Genomic DNA, 12561 nt, shown 5'->3' with positions numbered 1-12561 from the left:
CACTGGGCTAGGACCGGTGGCACTGGGCTGGATCTGGGCTGGTGGAACTGGGCTGGAACTGGTGACACTGGGCTGGAACTGGTGACACTGGGCTGGAACTGGTGGCACTGGGCTGAAACTGGTGGCACTGGGCTGGAACAGGTGACACGGGGCTGGTGACACTGAGCTGGGACTGGTGCCTCTGGGCTGGTGGCACTGGGCTGGTGGCACTGGGCTGGAATTGGTGGCACTGGTCTGGACCTGGTGACACTGCACTGGTGGCACTGGGCTGGGACTGGTGGCACTGAGCTGGAACTGGTGGGGCTGGTCTGGAACTGGGCTGGTGGCACTGGGCTGGAACTGGGCTGGTGACAATGGTCTGGAACTGGTGGCACTGGGCTGCAACTGGTGGCACTGGACTGGTGGCACTGGGTTGGAACTGGTGGCACCGGGCTGGAACTGGAGGCACTGGGAGTGGTGTCTCCTGCCTGTCCCGGGTGCCACCCGGGCGCTGTCCCCATGTTCCCGCGCTGACCCCGGGGGTAGCCGAGGGCGGTCACTGGCGAGGGGGCGCGGTTTGTCCGTGCTGTGACGTTTTATCGCCCCGCCCTCGCGACATTTCCGGGTTGTCGTGACTCAGCGTGTTGGCCCCTCCCCCACCGGGCGGTGTCCCCGAGGTGTCCCCAACATGGAGGGGAGCGAGGAGCAGCGGTTCCGGCGCGACGTGAAGGTAGGGGACACGGGGGGACACGGGGGGACAGGAGGGGACACGGGGCGGTGGCGGGGGGGACACGGCGGGGTGGCAGGAGGGGGTGGCAGGAGGGGACTGGGGGGACACGGGGCGTGGCAGGGGGGGACACGGCGTGTGGCGGGAGGGGACAGGGGGATACGGGAGGGGACGGGGGGTGCTGGGGGGACACGGGGAGGTGGCGGGAGGGGACAGGGGGCGCGGGAGGAAGGGGAGAAGTGACAGGGCGGGGAGGGCACTGAGGATGGCGGGTGGGGGGGGACAGCAGGGGGTGGCAGAGGGGATGGCGAGGGTGGCATGGGGGACAGTCGGGGGTGGCAGGGGGTGGCAGAGGCGGCGAGGGGACCGAGGCCGGAGGGTGGGGGGGGCAGCAGGGGTGGCAGTAGGAGGCAGGGAGGACAGCAGAGGGTGGCAGTAGGAGGCAGGGAGGACAGCAGAGGGTGGCAGGGGGTGGCAGAGGGGATGGGGAGTGTGACACGGGCAGAGGGGACTGAAGGTGGTGGGCAAGGGGGACAGCAGGGGGTGGCAGGGAGGCAGTGGGGGGTGGCAGGGGGTGGCAGGGGGTGTGACAAAGGGACAGAGGGGACCCCGGGAGGGCACAGGGACCACCTCCAGGAGGCCGCCAGGTCCTCACCGCCTCCCCCATGCCCTCCCCAGGTGCTGGAGGGTCTGGTGGCTGTGGTGGCCGTCCTGGGCCAGCTGGTGGCCGTGGTGACCACGCCGCCCCCGGCCCCGAGGGAACGCCTCCGGCAGCTCCTCAGCGCCAGTGCCGGCGATGTCACCTCGCTTTACGATGTTACCTCCCTCACCTCCCTCTATGATGTCCTCTCCCTCCATGATGACACCTCTCACCGCGCTGTCACCTCCCTGCGCGGGGCCCTGAGGAGATTCCTCTGGCAGCTCCGCGCCGCCCTGCGCCACCGCGCCGTCACCTCCTCGGAGAACCGCGGCGATGTCACCTCCCACTACGATGTCACCTCCCTGCGCCAGGCCCTGGCCGCCCTCCAGGCCGACCCAGAGGCCCCCTGGACCCGCGCCGGTGTGAGGGACGAGCTCAGGGCCTGGCGGGACGCGGTGACGGCGCTGGAGGCCGCGTGGTCCCGGCTGGCTGGGGAGGCCACCAGGCTCCACGTCACCTTGGGGAGGGCGACTGGGTTGTGGGAGGACACGGCCATGAAGCTGCTGAGGAAGATGATGGCCGCGTGTGGCAGGGCCAGCGCGTTCCCCCGGCAGCTGCAGCGCCAGCTCGGGGACGTCGAGGCCACCCTGAGCAGGAGCAGGGAGGTGACCCCCGCTGTCCTCCAGGACTTGGTGGCTGCGGTGACCAAGGTCGAGAAACTGTGGGAGGCCAGCGCCCGCCTGGCCACGCAGCACCTGCTGGTGGCACTTTGGGACATCCACGGCCTCTTCTCGAGCGACCGAGACAGCCGCGGCAGCCACGTGGTGGCCGAGCGGTGCCAAAGAGCCACCGAGGACATCCCGAGGCTGCTGGGGGGACAGCAAGGTCCTGACAGCGAGGCGGCGGCGCCGTCGGGGTCACAGAGCCTCTCTGCCCGCGGGTGGAGTTGGAGACAAATCTGGAGAATTTTCTGGGAATTTTGATGGATCCCAGTGGAAATTTTTGGGCTGGGGACGCTCTGGAGATGCTTGTGGGGGGCTGAATGAGCCCCCCTTGGTGTCTTGCAGGAAGGACAGCGGAGCCAAGTGTGATTTGGGGGGCCAAGGGGGGATCCCTGTCCCGGGGGGGCGCCAGGACCCCCCAAAATCCGCACCCTCACCCCCCTCAGTGGAGCTGGGGCCTGGAGAGGCTCCCGGAGCAGAGGCTGGGCAGAGTGAAATGGACAAAAGAGGGATTGTTTGAAACGGTTCAGAGGATTCCTCTGGGGCAGCACAAGAGCCCGGCCAGGGCTACACCCAGGATGGACCCAATATGAACCGAAACAGGACCCAGGATGGACCAGAAATGGACTGAAAATGGACCCAGGATAGACCAGAAATAGACCCAAGATGGAGCCAGGGTGGACCAGAAATGGACCCAGGATGGACCCAAAATAGGCCCACGATGGACCCAAAATGAGCCAAAAATGGACCCAGAATAGAGCCAAAATGAAACCAGAATGCACCCAGAATGGACCCAAACTTGTCCCAAACTTGTCCCAAAATGGAGCCTAGATATACCCAAAATGGATTACAATGGACCCAAAATGCACCCAAAATAGATCCAGAGAGGATCCAAAATGGTCCCAGGATGGACGCAAAATGGACCCAGAATGGACCCAAGATGGACAGAAGATGGATCCAGGATGGACCCAGGCTGGACCCAGGCTGGACCCCGGCCCCGAGTTCCACCCTTTTGTGAGTTTTGACCCATTCCCATCCTGGGTCAGTTCTCCAATGGCAGCTCCAGGATGTGAGGCCTCACGGCAGCAGGGTGGGGACACCTGGCCGGTGTCATGGGTTAACACAGTTTGGATTTAATTGAGGTAAAATAACGAATATTGCCCTGTCAGGACCTTGGGTTTATTTAGACAGGACCTGTCAGGGGCCGGCTCTCGGCTATTGGCACGGGGTTTGACCGCTGATTAAAGGAAACGTGACTTTTGGTAAATGTATAAAATACAAATGTATTAAAAAAAAAAAAATCTGAGACTTTGGTGGAGCTGCCTCTCCTTCCTCCAGGCGAGCCACCAGGTAAATTATGTATATTTTAAATTCTATATATTTTACATTATATATGTTTTTAAATGTATATATTTTAAATTATATATATTGTTTAAATTATATATTTACACTATTACAAATTTTACCTCAGCACACAGAGAGAAGGCCAAAGTTAATGACTGAGACATTTCTTGCGAGCATTTCTCATTTCTCAATGTTCTTAAAATTCCCCAAGTTTTTCATACCAAAAACCAAATTTTACCCAATTTCCCACACGCTATAATGATCTTCAGGCTGTGTGTGAGAAAGTGAACCCTCGCTGGGGGGAGTGCTTTGAAAGCTTTCATTGTAATTGATGTATAATTTAAATTTCATTTATATTTCATTTCATTTATGTTTTTTGTTCCCTCTTTATTTTTAGTGCATGTAAATACAGGATCTTTTTTTATGTCTAAGCTGGGCCTGCTTTGCCTTTTTCTCCTAATCCCATCTCACAGCAAAGAAATGTTTAGAGTAGAGTAAATTACCAAGTTGAATTCGGGGAAGGTGAAACTGCTGCACTTTTATAACAAACTTTAATATTGTAACTCTTAAACTCATTTTTATATTGCAATTGTTATAATTTTTATATTCTAACTCTCATAACTAACTTATATTGTAACTCTTATAAGTCATTTTTATATTGTCATTGTTATAATTTTTATATTCTGCCTCTCATAACTAACTTATATTGTAACTCTTATAACTAACTTTTATATTGTAATTTTTATAGCTAACTTTTGTAGCTCTTGTAACTAACTTTTATAATGTAACTATTATAACTTTTATATTGTAATCTTATAACTTTCATATTGCAATTTTTTATAACTAACTTTTATATTATAACTATTATAACTTATATTGTAACGGTTATAACTTTTATATTGTGACTATAAGAACTAACTTTTATATTTAAACTATTATAACTTATAATTGTTATAACTAACTTTTATATTGCAATTTTTAGAACTTTTATATTATAGTTATTATAATTTTTATATTGTGACTATTATGACTAACTTTTATAAGTATTCTAACTTTTATATTCTGTTATAACTTTTATATTGTAATTGTTAGAACTTTTACATTGTACCTCTTATAACTAACTTTAAGCTTGTAATTGTAACTAACTTTAATATTCTCTTGATTTGAAAGACAAGTATCTGCTAGGAAGGGGGCAGGACTTCCCTAGAGATGGAGAATTCAAATCCCCTCCCTCTAAATTATTCCAACCCAGAAAATTAAAGGGGCTTTCAGGCAGAGGTATGGAGATAGGAATAACAGTTCTTTACTAGTATATATGACACCACAACAAACAAACCACAACTACAGCATTAATAATAAACAGAACCTGGAACCTTGAGGGCTTTCTTTCACAAAAGCCCAGGGCAGCTTGATCTCGGTGCCCCTGCAGGACTCCGAGAGGCTGAGCTGAAACGGTAGAAAGTCCCGGGCTGGTGAATGAGATGAGGAGCTCTGTGCTGGTAGCTGGAGTGGCAGGGGGTGTCCAGGCAGGGCTGGGCAGTGCAGGGCTACAGAGTAGCAGGAGAGCCTCAAAGCTCTTAAGAAGCAGCAGCAGTGGGGGTAAGGCTGGAGAAAACGAGCTCAGGATTCCTGGGTACATGAGCAGATAACGGTAGATTTCCCAGGACGAGACAGAGGCAGAGTGATGGCCGTGAGCTCTTCCTGCAGCGAGGGGCAGCTTGACTGTCCTTGATGCTGAGAGCAAGAGAGAGCAACTGCCCCCCCAGCTCTGTCTTTTACCTTTCCCAAAGCTTGCGTTATCTCTCTCCTTTGAGGGTAACTCCCAGAGAGTCAAAACAATAGGTGTAGCCTTGTGCTGCCATGTCCTTCACCTACGCCCTTTGTTCTGATTATTAAGTACTGTCATTAAGGTTCCTAGAAATTTATGGGAAAAAATTCTGTAAGTGAAAAAGAGGCAAATCTAACCCCAAACATTATCCACCCAGAATTTTTTTCCATACCAACCTATTACCTATTATTGTATTTAAACCTTTAAAATATATACACACATGCACTACCTAAATTATATACATATGTACATACAGATATGGGTACAGACACGTGATGTGGGTAGTTCATCCTAAAGCAAGGTGTCCTTGAGGTATCCATCAGGTCTCTCCATCCTTTTGCATCACCCACCAGGTGCATCTTGGTCCCTGAGTGAAGATAACCCCACAGATGGGATTGTCTTTGCTGGAGGCAGAATTAATCCAAACAGTTATTCCCAGCATACCTCTCATGTGTATCACTAGAACCTTATCTCCATCTGTTCTCAGGGGCTCAGACTGGGCAGGGGCAGCTCAGCTGGTGGAACCTGGAGTGTTCACTAACCATGAGGCCTTTGCTAAATTAATCTCCCAGTTCTTGAAAGTCCCCCCCCCAGTGCCTTCAAGGTGGTTTTAAGCAGGCCATTGCACCGTTCAACATTCCCAGCGGCTGGTGCATAATAAGGAATATGGTACACCCATTCAATGCCATGTTCTCTAGCCCAGGCTGCTATAAGGCTGTTCTTGAAATGGGTCCCATTGTCTGACTCGATTCTCTCAGGGGTGCCATGTCTCTACAGGACTTGCTTTTCCAGGCCCAGGATGGTGTTCCTGGCAACAACGTGAGGCACAGGGTAGGTCTCCAACCACCCAGTGGTGGCTTCCACCATGGTCAGCACGTAGCGCTTGCCTTGGCGGGTTTGGGGAAGGGTGATGTGGTCAATCTGCCAGGCTTCCCCATACCTGTATTTGGACCACTGCCTGCCATACCATAGGGGCTTCACTCGCTAGGCCTGCTTGATTGCAGCACACGTCTCACAGTCATGGATAACCAGAGAAATGCTGTCCATGGTTAGATCCACCCCTCGGTCTCGTGCCCACTTAGAGGTGGCATCTCTGCCCTGATGACCTGAGGCATCGTGGGCCCATCAAGCTAGGAACAACTCTCCCTTGTGTTGCCAATCTAGGTCTATCTTTGACACTTCTATCTTCGCAGCTTAATCTACTTGCTCGTTGTTTCGGTGCTCCTCATTAGCCCAACTCTTGGGGACATGGGCATCTACATGGCAAACTTTTACAGGTAGCTTCTCTACCCGGGCAGTAATGTCTTTCCACTCCTCATCAGCTCAGGTTGGTTTTCCTCCACGCTACCAGCTGGCCTTTTTCCACCTTTCCAGCCAACCCCACAGAGCATTGGCCACCATCCATGAATCAGTGTAGAGGTAGAGCTTTGGCCACTTCTTTCTCTCAGCAATGTCCAGGGCCAACTGAACAGCCTTGAGTTCTGCAAGTTGACTTGATCCATCTTCTCCTTCAGTGGCTTGTGCAACCTGTCGTGTGGGGCTCCATATGGCTGCTTTCCAATTCCAGTTCATCCCTATGATGCGACAGGAACTGTCAGTGAAAAGAGCATAGAGTGTTTCTTCTGCTGGCAGCTGATTATACGGTGGAGCTTCTTCGGCATGTGTCACTTGCTCTTGTTCCTCTTCATTGGTGAGATCAAAATTTTCACCTTCTGGCCAGTTTGTGATTGTCTCCAAAATCCCAGGGTGATTTGGGTTTCCAATATGGGCGCGCTGAGTGATGAGAGCAGTCCATTTGCTCCATGTGACATTGGTGGTGTGGTGGGTAGAGGGAACCTTTCCTTTGAACATCCACCCCAGCGCTGGTAGTCGGGGTGCCAGGAGGAGTTGTGCTTCCGTGCCAATCACCTCCAAGGCAGCCTGAACTCCTCCATAGGCAGCCAAGATTTCTTTCTCTGTTGGGGTGTAGTTGGCTTTGGACCCTCTGTAGCTCCAACTCCACAATCCCAGTGGTCGGCCTCGAGTCTCACCAGGCACCTTCTGCCAAAGGCTCCAGGACAGACTGTGGCTCCCGGCTGCAGAGTAGAGCACATTCTTCACCTCTGGTCCAGTCCTGACTGGGCCAAGGGCTACTGCATGAGCAATCTCCTTCTTGATCTGGGCAAAGGCTTGCTGCTGTTCACGGCCCCAGTGGAAATCGTTCTTCTTGCAGGTAACCAGGTAGAGAGGACCCACAATCTGGCTGTACTCAGCAATGTGCATTGTCCAAAAGCCTATGGCACCTAGGAAAGCTTGTGTTTCCTTCTTGCTGGTCGGTGGAGACATCACAGTGATCTTATTGATAACCTCAGTGGGAATCTGACGCTGCCCATCTTCCCACTTTACTCCCAGAAACTGGATCTCCTTGGCAGGTCCCTTGACTTTGCTTTTCTTGATGGCAAAGCCAGCTTCCAGGAGAATCTGGATGATCTTCTCTCCTTTCTCAAACACTTGCCTTGCCGTGTTCCCCCACACAATGATGTCATCAATGTACTGTAGATGTTCCGGAGCCTCGCCCTTTTCCAATGCAGCCTGGATCAGTCCATGGCAGATGGTGGGGCTGGGCTTCCACCCTTGGGGCAGTCGGTTCCAGGTGTACTGCATACCCCTCCAGATGAAAGCAAACTGGGGCCTGCATTCTGCAGCCAGAGGAATGGAGAAAAACGCATTAGCAATGTCAATTGTGGTGTACCACTTTGCTGCCTTGGACTCCAGCTCGTACTGCAGTTCCAGCATGTCTGGCACAGCAGCGCTCAGCGGTGGAGTCACTTCATTCAAGCCACGATAATCCAGTCAGTCTCCATTCTCTGTCAGATGTGCACAGGCCAAATGGGGCTGTTGAAGGGTGAGTGGGTTTTACTGACCACCCCTTGGCTCTCCAGCTCTCGGATCATCTTGTGGATGGGGATCACAGCATCTTGATTCATCCGATACTGCCAGTGATGCACTGTCAAGGTGGCAACAGGTACTCGTTGCTCTTCTACCTTCAGGAGTCCTACTGCAGATGGGTTCTCTGACAGTCCAGGCAAGGTGTTCAATTTCTTAATGCCCTCTGCCTCCACAGCAGCTATTCCAGAAGCCCACCTGAGTCCCTTAGGGTCTTTGTAGTAGCCATTCCTGAGAAAGTCAATGCCCAGAATACACGGAGCCTCTGGGCCAGTCGCAATCGGATGTTTCTGCCACTCCTTCCCACTCAGGCTCACCTCGGCTTCCAACAGAGTCAATTCTTGTGAACCCCCCCATCACCCAAGCAATGGAAATAGGTTCTGTCCCCACATGTCCCGATGGCATTAGGGTACACTGCGAACCAGTATCAACTAAAGCTTCATATTTCTGTGGCTGTGATGTGCCAGGCCATCGGACCCACACAGTCCAAAAGTCTCGGTTTTCCCGTGCCTCTTCCTGGCTAGAGGCAGGGCCCCTCTAGCACTGGTTACTATTCCCTTCCTGTGCATACATAGTAGAGGTTCCTTCAAGGGGGTGTAACAGAGCATCCTCATTTCTGTAATACCTGACAGCCTGGTCACGGGAGGCTGAGGCTACCTTCATTCTAGTGGAACCCCCTCGGTTAGTGTTTCTTTCCTTGAGCTCACGCACCCGTGCTGCTAGGACAGAAGTGGTTTTCCCATCCCACTTTCCCATGTCTTCCTCATGGTCACGCAGAAAAAACCACAGGTCAGCTCATGGGGTGTACCCTCTCTCTCTAGCCGAGGGATGTTGGGCTCTGGCTCTGGGGCCTGTGACTCACACCGGTGCCACATGGGAACTGTTCCTCCTCATCTCCTCCCTCACCTCCCTTATCTCCTCTTGGAGTTCCTTAACCACGGCAGAGACCTGAGTCTGCATTGGGCCGCTGATCATACTGTCAAAATTTCTAAGCTTGCTGGCTACTGAACCTACAGTGTCTCGGTTGGTATCAGCATTAATCATTTCCATGAATGTGGCGTATTCAGATGGCCCTTTAGTTGCTAGATTCCACAACATTTGCCCTGTGCACCTGACTTTGTCAGGGTCATTGTCATGCTGTCCATCCCTCCCAAAGAGTACCTCCAGTATTGCCACTTCTCTCAGCTGTTGGATCCCTTCCTCAAATTCTTCCAGCGCATTCTATGGTGGTGCTCCTGAATTCTGTCTCTGTGGACAAACCTCCCCCTTACACTCATTAAAAGCCGCTCCCAAAGGTGAAGGGGTCCTTGCTCCTTTACAAATACCTGATTCACACCTGAGTCTTGGGTCAAGGGTCCCAAATTCCTTGCCTCAGCACCATCCAGTTGCACACCTCTACCCATAAGATCCCAGACCAGAAGTAACCAGGCTGTATAAGGCTCATGTCCCGGTTATACAATATCTTTTTGCAGATTACAGAGACTTTCATACGACAGGGACTCAGTGATGATCTCAAGCTGAGGCTCCCCTGCGGGTTGTGAAGGCCCTCCTTTTTTATCCGTATCACCTGGGTGCTCTGATTTCATCTTAGACTTCTTCCTTTCCACAGGGGCAACTGCTGCTGGCTGTGACTGCCCCTGTGCTTCAGCTGGAACCTGGACGGTTGTAATGTCTGTGGGTTCCACTGCTGCACCCTCAGTCTCTCCCTCTTCAGGGCAGGGGGAGGGTTTGCCACCAGCTGGGGCTGATGACGCCAATGAGGCCACCACTAGGGAAGTGTGCTCCTTCAGCATCTGGCCCATCTCCTTCACCAGAACTCCCACCCAATCTGGGTGGTTCATTTCTGAGGTGGGCTGGGGGCAGGGTCAGGTGGTGGGGCAGCATCCTTAGTCTGTGGGGCAGTGTCAGGCTCCATGGCAGCATCCCCAGTCTCTAGGGCAGTGTCAGGCTCCATGGCAGCATCCCCAGTCTCTAGGGCAGTGTCAGGCTCCATGGCAGCATCCCCAGTCTCTAGGGCAGTATCCTTATTCTCTGGGGTAGGTATCAGGGTGGTTATCCAGGCCAATCTCCCCTTATCTCAGAATACTAAATAGAATAGGCCTGTGAGCAATACCAGCCATTGTATGATATCATTAGCATTCAGAGAAGCTTTAAACCCTTCAAAAACTGGTGGAATAGACCCAAACAGCTGAGTGAAGGGTTGGGAAAAAAAATTCCTCTGGTGTCATTTCCTCACAGTAGGTGCCATTGTTAAAGTAACCCCACAAACAAACACTTGGAGTGTGATAGCCATGTATCCATGTGCCTGCCTTCCAGAGGAAGTTAAAAATCCATGAATTCCTCACCTTATTAACCCACAGTGCAAACTGGGTAACAGCCACAGTAGCCTTAGTTATATGGCCCATGTTTAGATAAGGGCCTGCAAATGGCAGAAACACAGCCACAACCACAGGCCACCCAAACCAAGGTAAGCTAGACCACATGATGCAATTTAGGGAGGTTTCTATACCCAGTGCACAAGGTCACTTAAGAACTGTTATTCCTTTTCCTCTCAATGCCCTCAAGCCCCACAGTGGGCGCCAATAAATCTGTCTTGGTTTGAAAGACAGGTATCTGCTAGGAAGGGGCAGGACCTCTCTAGAGATGGAGAATTCAAATCCCCTTCCTCTAAACTATTCTAATTTCAAAAATTAAAGGGGCTTTCAGGCAGAGGTATGGAGATAGGAATAACAGTCCTTTACTGGTATGTATGACAAAACAAACAAACAAAAACTACAGCATTAATAATAAACAGAACCTGGAACCTCGAGGGCTTTCTTTCACAAAAGCCTGGGGCAGTTTGATCTTGGTGGCCCTGCAGGACTCCGAGAGGCTGAGCTGGAAGGGTGGAAAGTCCCAGGCTGGTGGATGAGATCAGAAGCTCTGCACTGGTTGCTGGAGCAGAGGGATGTCCCGGCAGGGATGTCCTGGCAGGGCAGGGCAGTGTGGGGCTACAGAGTAGCAAAACTCTACGGCCCGGCAGGGCAGGGGCCCGGCAGGGCAGGGGCCCGGCAGGGCAGGGGCCCGGCAGGGCAGGGGCCCGGCAGGGCAGGGGCCCGGCAGGGCAGGGGCCCGGCAGGGCAGGGGGAGGCAAGCTCAGGGTTCAAGGGCACACGAGCAGATGGTGGTCAATTCTCCAAGACCAGACAGGGTGGTGACAGTGAACTCCTGCAGCGAGCAGCAGCCTGGCCGTTCTCTCTCTCTGCCCAGAGCAAGAGAGCAAAGCTGCCCCCAGCCCTGTCCTTTACCTTCCCCCACACCTCGCATTATCTCTGCCCCCGCCCCGAGAAATGTTGGAAGGAAACAAAAGCAAAACAACAACACGGAGGCAGGAGGTCTGCAGTGAAAGGCTGCTCCCCAAAAAGAGGGCGAGCCTGTTTATTTCTTCCATTTTTATACATTTGTGGGTCTGGTCATGGATTGGCTTCTGGGGTTACTACCCCTTCACCCCACTGCCCACACCAGCGGTCAAGCAACATGATTTTCAGGCTAGAACTATGTAGACAAAGGACAGTGAACAAAAACAAGAAAGGTTGTTCATGTTCCAAAGTGTGAGAAAGTGAAAAACTGACCCTTAATATTGTACAGAAACAAGAACTGACTCCATCTTATGAACAAGTAGAAGGCTTTAAAAAAACTCCAAAAAACCAGGGCAATGGAGAAATTCCCAAAGAAGTGTAGCCAGGTGCTACAACTCCCTACAACTACCCAGCAGTTAGTTTCCTAGCAACTTAGGGGAAAAATTCTGTAAGTAATAAAAAAACAACTCTTACCCCCAAAAGGAAGAAATTGGAAAGAACTAGAGAGGAGGGAGAGAAGAGCAGGGCCCCTCAAAAACAGCTTCTCCCCAAGCTGGGGAGAACAAGACAAACAAAATTAAACCCTCCAGATTTCCCTGCTCTCTGAGCTGAAGCCCTCTTGGAGCTGAAGCCCTTGCTGGCTGCTCCAGACTGGATGGGCAGACTGGGAGCACTGGGAAGGGGCTTATAACTATAAAATTATAAAGATAATTTATAAATTAATTTATACATATTACTATAAATTAATTCATAAAAATATTATAAATCAATAATTATAAATAAATTTATAAACATTTATAAATTAATTTATAAAACAGCACCAACATTGGCACCATAAATACTGATGGGGTCATGCAGGGACATCCCACAGAAGGCTCTGAATTGGAAGAGATCCACAAGGATGAAGTCCAAACCTTAAGGTAACGGCGCCTGTGGGGTCAAATCACACACTGGCATTATTGGCACCTTGCCCTAACCAAGGTAACATTCACAGGGAAGCACTTGTTTGTGGTCTGTATTCGCAGTGTTATACAAAAGCTATTTATGAAAGTATAAAT

At 51.5% G+C, this 12561-nt stretch overlaps 1 protein-coding gene across 1 annotated transcript; it reads left to right on the top strand.

Moving 5' to 3' along the window:
• The first annotated feature begins 563 nt into the window (after positions 1-563).
• On the top strand, positions 564-4369 carry LOC134565392 (uncharacterized). The gene is made up of 2 exons (XM_063424961.1): positions 564-709; positions 1385-4369. The coding sequence occupies exons 1-2, from the start codon at positions 668-670 to the stop codon at positions 2327-2329; spliced, it is 987 nt and encodes a 328-aa protein (XP_063281031.1). The 5' UTR covers positions 564-667; the 3' UTR covers positions 2330-4369.
• The last annotated feature ends 8192 nt before the right edge of the window (positions 4370-12561 follow it).

Source organism: Prinia subflava, unplaced genomic scaffold, assembly GCF_021018805.1.
Source record: "Prinia subflava isolate CZ2003 ecotype Zambia unplaced genomic scaffold, Cam_Psub_1.2 scaffold_47_NEW, whole genome shotgun sequence".
Taxonomy (NCBI): domain Eukaryota; kingdom Metazoa; phylum Chordata; class Aves; order Passeriformes; family Cisticolidae; genus Prinia; species Prinia subflava.
The sequence above is the reverse complement of the archived record's forward strand: the minus strand, read 5'-3'. Positions and strand labels throughout refer to the sequence as shown.